This window comes from Stegastes partitus, unplaced genomic scaffold (assembly GCF_000690725.1).
Source record: "Stegastes partitus isolate 25-593 unplaced genomic scaffold, Stegastes_partitus-1.0.2 Scaffold1339, whole genome shotgun sequence".
NCBI classification, from domain to species: domain Eukaryota; kingdom Metazoa; phylum Chordata; class Actinopteri; family Pomacentridae; genus Stegastes; species Stegastes partitus.
In genome coordinates this window covers 48,424-61,136 of record NW_007579070.1, presented here as the reverse complement: position 1 = coordinate 61,136, position 12,713 = coordinate 48,424, and the positions used below count along the sequence as shown (strand labels likewise).

The window sequence follows — 12,713 nt, the reverse complement described above, 5'->3', positions numbered from 1 at the left end:
AGCTGCTGGGAAGCAGAGAGGGAGGAGAGCTGCCCAGCACCCTGACTGAGATGTACATCCACTACCTGGTGCTTCAGGCCAAAGTCAAGAAGGTCAAGTATGAAGGAGGAGCTGGGACAGATCCACACTGGAGTCCAGGCAGCAGGAAGATGATTAAGTCTCTGGGAAAACTGGCTTTTGAGCAGCTGCAGAACGGAAACCTGATCTTCTATGAGTCCGACCTGACAGAGTGTGGCATGGATGTGAGAGCAGCCTCAGTGTACTCAGGAGTGTTCACACAGATCTTTAGAGAGGAGAGAGGGCTGTACCAGGACAAGGTGTTCTGCTTCGTCCATCTGAGCGTTCAGGAGTTTCTAGCTGCTCTTCATGTCCATCTGATATTCACCAACAATGGTATCAATCTGCTGACAAAACCACCAACCTCCCTGAGGTCCAACCGATCGAGAAAGAAACCTGATCCAACGCTATTCTACAGAAGAGCTGTGGATGAGGCCTTACAGAGTCCAAATGGACATCTGGACTTGTTCCTCCGCTTCCTCCTGGGTCTTTCACTGCCAATCAATCAGACTCTCTTACAAGGTCTGCTGACATACTCGAGAAATGGGTCACAGACCAATGAGGAAACAGCTGAGCACATCAAGTCAAAGATCAGAGAGAATCCATCTCCAGAGAGAAGCATCAACCTGTTCCACTGTCTGAATGAACTGAAGGACCAATCTCTGGAGCAGGAGATCCAACAGCACCTGAGATCAGGATGTCTCTCCACAGATAAACTGTCTCCTAGTCAGTGGTCAGCTCTGGTCTTCATCTTACTGTCATCAGAAAAAGATCTGGATGTGTTTGACCTGAAGAAATACTCTGGTTCAGAGGAGGCTCTTCTGAGCCTGCTGCCAGTGATTAAAGCCTCCAACAAAGCTCTGTAGGTGCACAACCAACTAGTCAACTGATTGATTTAACTTATGGATTGATTTAGTTTCACTGGTTTATTAAGGAATCTATCATATAGTCCTATTCTTACTGATGACTAAAGAATATTTGTATAAAAGCTTGTGATGTAAGAGACAGCTGGCGTTATGTGATGTCGCTTCACTTTAGAAACGCACCAGAAAAACAATTTCTCAACTGTAATCCAAGGTCGCAAATAACCAGTGAATGACTCACTGACAGAGAGAAATTTGCTTTTAATTCGTTTTACATCCATCCATTATCTTCTGCTTATCCGGGGTCAGGTCGCCAGGGCAGTAGGCAGAGCAGGTCACTCCAGACTTCCCTCCCCCTGGCAACGCTTTCCAGCTCTTCCTGGGGGATCCGAGGCATTCCCAAGCCAGTCGAGAGATATAATCCCTCCAGCTGGTTCCGGGTCTGCCCCAAGGGTCTCCTCCCAGGTGGACGTGTTTGGAAGCCTCTCCGGAGGCATCCGAATCAGATGTCCATACCACCTCAACTGGCTCCTTTCGACGTGAAGGAGCAGTGGCTCTACTCCGAGCTCCCTCCAGATGTCTGAGCTCCTCACCCTATCTCTAAGGCTGAGCCCAGACACCCTGCAGAGGAAGCTCATTTCAGTCGCTTGTATCCACGATCTCGTTCTTTCAATCACGACCCAAAGCTCGTGACCATCGGTGAGGGTTGGGACGTAGATGGACTGGTAGATCAAGAGTTTCGCCTTGTGGTTTAGCTCTCTCTTCACCACGACGGTCCGGTACAGTGTCCACATTACTGCTGACACCGCACTGAGCCACCTGTCTATCTCATGCTCCAGTTTCCCACCACTCGTAAACAAGATCCCGAGATACTTAAACTCCCTCGCTGGAGTAAGCAACTCCCGGTGCCCGGTGCCTCTCACCGTGGGCAACTACGGAAAAGGAGAGTCCAACCCCTCTCCAGGGGTTCGGTTCCAGAACCCCTTTGCTGTGCATGGAGGTGAGCCCGACTATATCTAGTTGATAACGCTCCACCTCCTGCACCAGCTCAGGTTTCTTCTCCACCAGTGAGGTGACGTTCCACGTCCCCAGAGCTAGTCTATGCCACCAGAGGGCGGTACGCCAGGATGCCTGCTCGATGGGCATAGTACCCAACCCCGATCCTCTGCCCTGAGGGTGGTGGACCCTCAGGGAAGTGTTAATTCTTCGGGCTGTGCCTGACCGAGCCCCACAGGGCCCCAAGGCTCGACCACCAGATGCTCCCTGGTGCCCCCCCAGGCCTGGCTCCAGGAGAGTGCCCCAGTTTCCTTATTCTGGGTGAGGTGGCGGCTTTGCTTTTTGTGTTCTCATCAGGGTTTCTGAATTGCTCTTTGTCTGGTCCCTCCCCCAGAACCAATTTGCCTTGGGAGACCCTACCAGGGGCTAATGCCCCGGACAACATAGCTCCTGGGATCACAGGGACACTCAAACCCCACCACCGCGATAAGGTGGTGATTCATTCTTTTTACATTAAACACAGAAAGAGTGATAGTACTTCTCTTTTCACAAACTCTCTTTCAGATTGAGTGGCTGTGATCTCTCAGAGAGAAGCTGTGAAGCTCTGTCCTCAGTCTTCAGCTGTCCATCCTGCAGTCTGAGAGACCTGGATCTCAGTAACAATGACCTGCAGGATTCAGGACTGAAACTGCTCTCTTCTGGACTGAAGAGTCCACACTGTACACTTGGGACGCTAAGGTCAGATAACATTTTGATGCATTTGTGTAGCACTATGAGTCTCATTGACAGTTACAGAAATGGTTTGATTGCAGTGATCACTTCAAAAGGTTGTGCAACTAAATATTAAGTTAAGGGAACCATCCTTTTTGTCCAGGCCTGTTTCATGAGTTTATTTTTTTTTAATAATTCTGTTAAACCGCGGTTCAAAAGCAACGTCTGATCTTCACTGATTAATTTTCATAGAATTTTTATTTATTATTACTTTTGTCAGATTCAAGTTATTTCTGTGACCGTTGTGGGTTTTTCTTTCATTAACCGAAGGGTACCAACTATTTTGTCCATGTGCGTACACTTTGAATTAAGCAAAAACCTGATATAAAAACCACGTGTTTGTACTTCACTACAAAGTAGAAGAAAGACAAATGTCACAAACTCTTCTAAATCCCTTATAATTAATGTAATATACATAATACAATGTTTTTTTTTTCATCTTTATCAGGTTGCATCAAACAAAACTCACAAAAAAATGCTGCAAGGACCTGTCTTCAGTCCTCAGCTCTTGTAGTCTGACAGAACTGGACCTGAGTTACAACGACCTGCAGGACTCGGGGGTCACGCTGCTCTATGCTGCAATGAAGGATTCTCAGGGAACACTGGGAACTCTCAGGTCAGATCAAGTTCAGGTTTCTGTGTTAATGTTGTACCTTAAACATAAAATAAAAATAATAAATCAGTGTGTTGTAAGCTAACTTTAGATCATAACACAGGTTCACTGTAGCTGTACTAGTGATGAATGAGGGATCAGGCACAAACAACAATTATTTATTTTATCTTGTAAGTTGTTCCCCCAAAAAATGAAGGGATATTTTGCTCATAGACTAAAGAAAATTAAATAATGGACATTCAGTAAGATTCTCTCTGATTTGCAAAGGCAACAGGCATCTACCTGCAGTGTTCAAAGTGGAGTGTTTTCTTGCATGTTGATGTGAACTGATACCATGACTCAGTCAACATGCCTTTAGTATCAATACCACTCTGATTGTTCTTTTTTATAGGCTCTCTTGCTTTTCTTATTCTTTAGAGTTTTGGCTCTTCTGGTGCTTTAAAAAATGAATATGAAGTTCAGCTGAATTATACAAACAACAAATATTCTATTTCCTCACATGTAGAAACTAAATTTGCTGAGTGTGCACTCCTGCAACGCTGCCCCTGTGGATGGGGCTGCATCCTGTCAGTCAGATCCACCCCACCCTCATTATGTCTGCTTTCAAAAGACCAAGATGGCAACAGCATCAAAACAACAGACCACAAACCAACAGGCAGTGTCCATCTCTCCTATGGTCTATGAAAACACTGCAGTGTGCTGCTAGCAGCCAGCTAGACAGCAGCACTGAAGCTTTACCAACATTCTGTTTTGAGTACTAGCTTGAATCAAACTAGTCTTACAGGGAAAGAGGGCTAGACCTATGTCAGAGTTTTTATTGGTCAACTAGTGATTTAAGGTAGAGAAGGAAGACATAAATAATAAAAGCCCACATTGTAGCATCAGTGTATTTGTCTTTATCTCTAACTCCATTTCAGGCTTGGAGGCTGTAACCTGTCAGCGAGCAGCTGTGCAGCTCTGTCCTCAGTCCTCAGCTCCCCGTCCTCCAGTCTGACAGAACTGGACCTGAGCAACAACAGCCTGCAGGATTATGGAGTCAAGCTGCTTTCTGTTGGACTGGAGAGTCCAAACTGCACACTGGAGACGCTCAGGTCAGATTACTGTGATGCTTCTGTGTGACACGGCACGGTGCATAGATTTTCCTTCGATGAAAGAAAATGTTATTTTGCAATGATAGGCCCTTTCAGATATGGGACATGGACCATTGCTGGGTTCATCGATCTGTTACAGTGACCACATTCAACCCCTTTCACATACAGGCCACTTTTCTGTTCATTTTCAGCCACAGTGCTGAAGCTCACCGTGACAGACGTGGTGTGCATATATTTGTCATTCACATCAACTGATGTATAATGAAAAATAATGTAAGAAGAGACTAGACCTAAACTAAAACCAGCTGTGTGTGTCCAACAATGTGAGCGGGTTAGTGTGACAGCTCACCTGTCGGAGGTGAAGAAATGCTCACAGTGTGAGCTGCTGTTGAATCCTGATCGGCCCTTTCTTCATGTCGAGAATCATTTGTAGTTCAACCTCGTTAATGAAATGACCTGTTGTTCAGCGCCTCAGTGTGCACAGCTCTCTCTCTGTTTGAACCAGGATCTGACGGCAGGTCACGAATGTCTCTGGAGGGATCCTCTATGTTCTCTCTGTGAACATTTAGAATTCTAGGACTTTAGTTAAATTACTGTTGTTCTGTGAACAGAAGTGTGCTGCACATCTGGATCCTGCTGCTGTCTGATGCTGCAGGTAGAAAAGACTTTGAGCCAATCGTTTTAAACAGCTGGAAGAAACATTTCAGCTCCTCTTCTAAAAACTCCATTACATTCATTATTGGTGTTTGTAGTTATTTGTAAGCAGTCTGTCTGTTTTTGGAGCAAAGTCCCTGAAAAAAGTATGATTTTGGCACACAGACTGGGTATGAAGCATCTGGTGTTTCTGGATGAATACTGATGCAAAAATGTGCAAAAATCTTTTAAAAATGTCTCACAACTTAAAGCACTAGTGTCTCTCCGGTAATGTGAAGGCTCAGGTGAGCTGTGTTCAGCGTTAGTCTGACAACTTCTACAGATGAGCGACTGGGTGCACATTTGGACAAGCAGTCCACCTGCTTCGCTGCCATCAGTTCAACATAACAGAGTGCATGTGTGAAAGGAGATTTGAGAAAGCATGCTTGAAATGGCTTCAAGTGACTTTTCTGACTCGTTTAACCCAATGATCTGCTTTGCTGAGCTCCTCAGAGTTGTCGTGTTTGTACCCGAGTGTATCAGACGGGCCTCGTGTGAACTGGCTCAGAGCAGTCAGCAGCTGTAGTCCATCGTATTCACTCACAAGAACAAATGTATGAAAGAACCTAAATGCATGATGCTTTTTGTGACATAGATGCATGGGTTTTAGTGATTCCATTAACAAAAAAATCTGTCTTTGGAAGACTGCCATGATACACACGGTCTTTGTAAGTGTGTAGAAACACTCGTTCATGACTACACCCCAGCCAACATTACCAGCATAGCATCTGCTGTCTGTACTTTGTTCTATCAGGTTGAGCAGAATCAGGGTCACACAGGCATGCTGTCATGACATCTCAAAAGTCCTCAGCTCCCAGTCCTGTAGCCTAAAAGACCTGGACCTGAGCAACAATGACTTGCAGGATTCAGGCGTGAAACTGCTCTCTGATGGACTGAAGAATCCACACTGTGCCCTGGAGGCTTTAAGGTAAGGATGCAACCTTAACGGATATCCATTTAAATGTGCGTGGACACACAGGGTGACATCAGTCAAATGATGGCTTCGGTAGGATTGTTGTCTGTAGATTACATTCAAATGCAGAATATTTGTGGATGTATGGATTCAGTTGAGCTTTGTTAGAATTACAGCTAAAGTCTGGCTTAACATGTTTATGTTAACAGTCACTGATACACAAAACAAATCATCTCTATGGGTTTGTATTCAGACTCCTAGGATGTCTTGTCACAGTAGAAGGCTGCATTTCTCTGGTGTCAGCTCTGAGATCCAACCCCTCCCATCTGAAAGAACTGGACCTGAGCTACAATCATCCAGGAGATTCAGGAGTGACGCTGCTGTTAGCTGCAGTGAAGGAGCCACACAACAGACTGGACACCCTCAGGTATGGACAGACAGCAAGAGCTAACACAGGGTTTCTCTGTCACACCGACAAAGTCATTTAGATTCATGCTCTGGGCCAGTGAAAGAAGTATATAGTAGAAATGCAGCTGTGTGTAATTAAAGGTTTTTGACATGGTTTACTCTGACTTTGTTTCTCCCACCAGGGTGGAACATATCGGAGAGCATCGGCTGAAACCGGGTCTGAGGAAGTGTAAGTGTGTGTGTTCACTGTGATTCTCAGCTCAGCCATGTTATCAGGACTGGGTTCAGGTACTTTAATCCAGCCTCACCAAAAACAGTGTCATGGCCATTTTAGTTAGTTTGGTTTGCCAAATGCATTGTAACAAAAAGGCTTTAAAAGTGGGGATGTTTGAGAGGCTGCTCATGGTGTGGGACTGTAGCGAAACCACAGCTCGGTGTGCAGGCCTTGTCAGGGTGTATTTTAGTCCAAACCAAGATATTTTCCTAAGGTGTGCTACAAACAGTGTTAATAAAATATTAACAGAAAACAGAAGTCAGCAACATCTGGCAATGCCAAAAGAAAAAGGGACTTGCTCACGGTGAGAGGCGCCGGCAGGTGTGGGGATATTCAAAAGCCTCCGGCTGAGCGCCGCCATGTTGGAGTTCTACCCGGAGAGCGAGAGGGTGGCCTCTCTGTGGCTGTGTGTTGCAGACGGGAAAACTTGTGCTTATGCACCAAACGGCAGTTCAGAGTATCGGGCCTTCTTGGAGTCTCTGGGTGGTGTCCTGGAAGGGGTGCCGCCTGGGGACTCCATAGTTCTCCTGGGGGACGTCAATGCTCATGTCAGGAACGGTCTGCCTGATCTGAACCCAAGCGGTGTTCTGTTTTTGGACTTCTGTGCTAGTCATAGACGGGTCATAACAAGCACCATGTTCAAGCTTAAAGTAGCTCATAAGTGTACCTGGTACCAGAGCACCTTGGGCCAAAGGTCAGTGATGGACTTGGTGGTCGTGTCTTCAGACCTGTGGCCGTATGTTTTGGACACTCGGGTGAAGAGAGAGCAGAGCTGTCAAATGATCACCACCTGGTGGTGAGTTGGATCCGATGGTGGGGAAGGCCGGACAGACCTGGTAAACCCAAACTCGTAGAGAGGGTGAACTGGGAACGACTGGTGGAGGACCCTGTCTGTGGGGTTTCAACTCCCACTTCCAGAATAGAAGTGGTTCATTTACTTGTTCTTGCCACGGTGCTTACGAGTTGGTCTGTTCGTAAAGCAATAAATAAACCAAGGAATCAAACAGGTGTGTCAGATGATAACATGCTGCCATCTTGTTTTCATCAGATGCCTGTGAACTCACACTGGACACAAATACAGCGAACAGAAAGCTCCGACTGTCTGACAACAGCAGGACGGTGACGTCGGTGAAGAAGCAGCAGCCATACCCTGATCATCCAGAGAGGTTTGAGTTCTGGCCTCAGCTGCTGTGTAGAGATGCTTTGACAGGTCGCTGTTACTGGGAGATGACGTGGGGAGGAAGAGTCAGCATATCAGTGACTTACAGAGGAATCAGCAGGAGAAGAGACAATGACGAGTCCTGGTTGGGACGAAACAAACAGTCGTGGAGTCTGATCTGCTCTGACGTGGACGGCTACTCTGTCTGGCACAACAAGAGAAGAACAGTCCTCCCTCCTGCTTCCATCTCTCACAGAGTGGCGGTGTATGTGGACTGTCCTGCTGGAGTTCTGTCCTTCTACAGCGTCTCCTCCGACACACTGACCCACCTTCACACCTTCCACACCACATTCACTGAGCCTCTGTATCCTGGCTTCGGCTTTGCCTTCGGCTGGCCTGGTTCTTCAGTGTCTCTGTGTGCTGCTGTGTAGAGAAACACACACAGATGGATTCTTGGTGTCATTCACCTGCTTCTGCTAAAGAGCCCAAACATGTATGTTGGAATTCCTACGATGGGATAGATAGCCGTTTTCCAGGTGAGCTGATGTGCTTGAGCTGCACCAAGTGCCAAAGGCTTCAAAAGAGGGACTTCTAAACAAACAAACAAAAAACAACAACAAAAACACGTCTATTATTCACCAAGACTCATTCCCATCTCCTCCTTAATCCAAAGTATTCAATCATGAGCAGGTTATCTGGGATCAGCTGTGCACGGGCTCGCCGTGGCGTGAACAGGAACACGACAGAGCCATGACATCACCGTGATGGGGCTGCAGTGTTTCAGCTCGTAACCCTGTTGTACATAACTAAGTGTATTTCTTTGTGTGATACCAACATCATCTGTACCTTTGCAATAAATCTGGCCTTTGTTTCTGCAGCAGTGCTTTTGGTTTGTTTTTCACATAAATATCTGTATAAGAAGGGTCACACAGACACAGACCTTCTGCATAGTCGAGCTAAAATGACATGAACAACATGTGTTCAAAACCGTTTCATAAACAATCAAACTGGCCTTGTTGTTTGAAAGAATATAAATAGATAAGCTTAAAAAACAATAAGTGCTGATACAGCTCTGTTAGTAACACATCAGCGTGGGTCTGACCAGTCAGCAATACATTTACAATAGGACTCATACTTTAGTGGCACACACAGTTGTGTCTTAAAGTTTAACAGCTGGCTACCATTTCTGATAGAACATATTATTGGTTATCAGCTGGGACTGAACCGGCGACCTCTGGAGCCAGAGCTTCCTCCACCGTCACCCAGTAAAGTCACACATTTTACTAAATTATTGAAACTTAAGGAGGAAACTGCATTCAAGTGGATCAGAAAGGCAGCAAGGTTGAAAGAAGCCTTCAGCTCTCCTCCTCATGTTTCTCATTTTTTTCCTTTTTCTCTCTCCCCATTCTTCCCCTTCTTTTCTCCCTCCCCCCCAGACAGACTATTGTTCCCCAGCTTTGGCTCAGGTGGTTCAGCAGCTATCCTCTGATCACAGGGCTGGTGGTTCAGCAGCTATCCTCTGATCACAGGGCTGTGGTTCAGCAGCTATCCTCTGATCACAGGGCTGGTGGTTCAGTCCTCCTGTGGAGCAGAAACATCGACAGCATCAGTCGTCACTGAAATAATCTAAAGATTTTTTTCATGTCTGCTTTCAATGACAGTTTTCTGTTCCTCTTTTGCCGTGGAGGGGAGGAGTCTGAGGGGAGGGGCACGGAGTGCATTATTTACATATCATTTGCATATCAATGAGTATCGACAGCCAGTCAGTGACATCCACTGGAAAGGAAAGATGGACGTAACAACCGTGACGTCTCCCGTTGGTTTCTGCACTGAGAAATGGAACGTTTTGCTACCTCCTGGTTGACATCTTGGATTTTTGGAGCCAGAGATGAAAAAAAGATTGTGAGAGGGCGGAGCCAGAGGGCAGCGATTGGTCAGATGGACTGCGAGCTGCAGACTCTCTGCCCGCCCACATTTACTTGCTGCTGCTGCTGCTAAGCACGCTAGCCTCCAAAAGTGGCGCTAAACTCTACGGGTGAGTGTTAACGTCACTTCATACCCCTTTCCCACCAAACCGGTTCCAGTGCTGGTACCGTGCTAGTGCCTGACTCAGCACCAGTTCTTTGTGTTTCCACCTCCTAAGCACCAGCTCCAGGTTCTCAGAACTGGTGCTTGGCGAGCACCAACTCCTTGCAGGGTTTTTCCATAGACTGTATAAAAGATGGACGTAGCAACCGGCCCTGAAAAATGAAGTCAACCCGGAAGTGTCAGAAACCTGCAGCATCACTACGTCCGCTAGCTGCTGGCTCCACAAAGCCCTGGCTCCCATAGACTGGAATTGGAAAAGAAGTGATCACAGATCACCAGACTGCATTCCTACAGCTCAGGATTTTTTTCTTATCAGTTTTCATGGTCAGATCCAGAGATCAGGTGGCCAATCTGAGAATAAATCAAAACTGAATTTTTAAAAAATCATCAACATGTTGCGGGGCAAGGGGCGTGGCTGGCTTGATTGACAGTCAGCAGTGACGATGCAGATGAAGCGAGCAGAAGGCGGTAAATGAAGCCGCTGATGGAAGTCATGGTTAAAGCATCAAAACATATCGAGGCTCATATCCAGACTGTTCCTCAGTATGATGGGATGTGACGATACAACAACACTGCACATAAAGCTCAGGTGGGAGAGAGAGCTGGTGTCAGGATCTCTGAGGAAGACTGGTTCCAAATGTGTGAAACTCAAAAAGCAGACGTCCACAAGTCCACAAGTCCACAAGTGCTGGAGGCCACGTGGTCACGCTACTGCAACCACACAGATGTTCTGGTGTGAACTCTGTGATCGATGAGGTAACTTCACCAAGAAGTGCTCCTCTCTGTGTCTGGGAAGTAAGTGGTACTGGAGGAGGACAACTGTCTGGTTAGGGCCAGAACAAGAACCGGGCTGGCTTCAGACCCGCCCAGACACAAACACTGGTTGGATATAGTACAGGGAATGTATGTGATGGAAGAAACGACTGGAAAAGATGATCTTGATAGAAAATGGGACAAAAACAGAGACACCAGCATGTAAATGACGACGTGGTTTTACTTAGAAATGAAAACTAACGTATACTGAAACCTGTCGCCCCGGCCCGATCACTGTGAGCTGATCTGTGTTCATGCATCCATCCACCGGGTCGGGTCGCAGAGGCAGCAGGTGGAGCAGGTGGAGCAGGTGGAGCAGGTCATCCCCTCCCCCCGGCAACGCTTTGGAATGTGGAAAAAAGAAAATAAAAAACTAAAGTGAAACATATATATGTCCTTATTAAAAGAGATGATTTTCTTATTTGTGCACCAAAGACCTTCAGCAACATTATGTTCTTGAAAGAACCATTTCAGACCGATCTGGGTTTAGTTTGATACCAGAATTTCAGCATCATTGAAGTCATTTTTAAGGCATAAACAAGGTCAGAATTTCTGGGATGGAAGTCTGGGTTCGAAGTCAGTGCAGTGTCCTGAACAGAAATAAAGATGATCATGAAACAGAGACCGAAGGAAAGGAGGCGAACACCAGAGAGGAGGAGAGGATCAGGATCAGGAAGGAGGAGGAGAGGTGAGCTGAACATGGTCCAGACAGATGTGACTGCTGTGGGGGAGAAGAACCAGCAGAACATGTTTTGCCCCACAAAGGCAGCTGATCCTCAGCCTCAGAGACAAAAGTACAGTTTGAAGTCAGAGTTTCTACAAAACAAAGTGTCAGACTCACCGATCCAGAGGATGTGAGGGATTCTTTCTTCACCAGCGTTGTGTGATCCAAACTCCAACCAGCTGGTGGCGCTGAAGATGCAGCAATTCAGTGTTTGTTTACCACCAATGAACCTCAGAGAAGAAGACGAAGAAGCCAGCTGGCAGCGCAAAGCATGATGGGAACGTTAATGTTCAGCTCCAGGTCCTTAAATAGATCCTTCCATGGATGTCGATCAGGAGGGTTTGATGTCAGCGTGTCTGTGAACAAAGTGTTTGGTGTGTGTTTCACAGAGACGAGATCAGATCAGACGAGACGAGACGAGATGAGAGTTTGACCGAGGCTCTGTAGCGGCTCATGAGTTCGTCACTGGGACGAAGCAGAACGCAGGTTGTGATCCCGGCTTCTCTTCCAACAACAGGCGAGTCTCCTCGCTGTTCTTCTGGATGAAAAAACAAACAAGAATCCACAAACTGACTTCAACACCTGGTGAAAAGTCTTCCCACAGTGGAAGTAGTGTCCAATGAGAACGGCGGCGATCAGCGCCCTCCAGCGGTCGCAGTCAGTAACTGCAGCTCTGTTCATATTCACAGTGATGGGCTGCAGTTCAGAGGAACGTTACTGGAAACGTCACTTCAACCTCTGAGAAGACATGTTAGTTTCACTTTGACGAAAAGCTTTTTTAATGTTTCAAAGTGTTATTTTTAGTTTGTTTATGTCTGAATCATAAATAATTGTGATGATCTGCAGCCGCTTCATGCGGCCACACGGTGGCGCTAATGGCTTGGATCATGTTGGACACCATGTTCTCCTGACCACAACTTCAGGAACCTGCTCCGACTCATGGCGAGATGAAAAATCTGATTTACTGATTCAGGTAAAAGTCTAGAAGTTGCAAACATTGTTTTTGTTGAGTTGGGTTGATGATGTTGCATCAACTCGCTGTGTGCAATTCAAACTCCAGTTTGTAGTTTTGGTGGAAAAAATAAAAGCACATGACACCCGATTACTTTTAAATAATGTGGAAACCCTTATGGAGTGGTCAGTGCCAAATTGCAAAAATAAATCAATAAAAAAAATTAATAAAAGTGGAAATAAAAAGAATAAATAAAACATCAAATAAATAATGTGACAGTATAAAGCAATATTAATCA

At 46.1% G+C, this 12,713-nt stretch overlaps 1 protein-coding gene across 1 annotated transcript in view; it reads left to right on the top strand.

Annotated features, from left to right (window-relative positions):
- Positions 1-12,713, top strand: part of LOC103369859 (protein NLRC3-like) — a 33,299-nt gene that overhangs the window by 8,971 nt on the left and 11,615 nt on the right. The window contains exons 5-11 of the mRNA XM_008298697.1: positions 3-919; positions 2,481-2,654; positions 4,218-4,391; positions 5,839-6,012; positions 6,251-6,424; positions 6,588-6,634; positions 7,728-8,253. Coding sequence (XP_008296919.1) covers positions 3-919; positions 2,481-2,654; positions 4,218-4,391; positions 5,839-6,012; positions 6,251-6,424; positions 6,588-6,634; positions 7,728-8,253 — 2,186 coding nt within the window. The remainder of the gene's footprint in view (positions 1-2; positions 920-2,480; positions 2,655-4,217; positions 4,392-5,838; positions 6,013-6,250; positions 6,425-6,587; positions 6,635-7,727; positions 8,254-12,713) is intronic.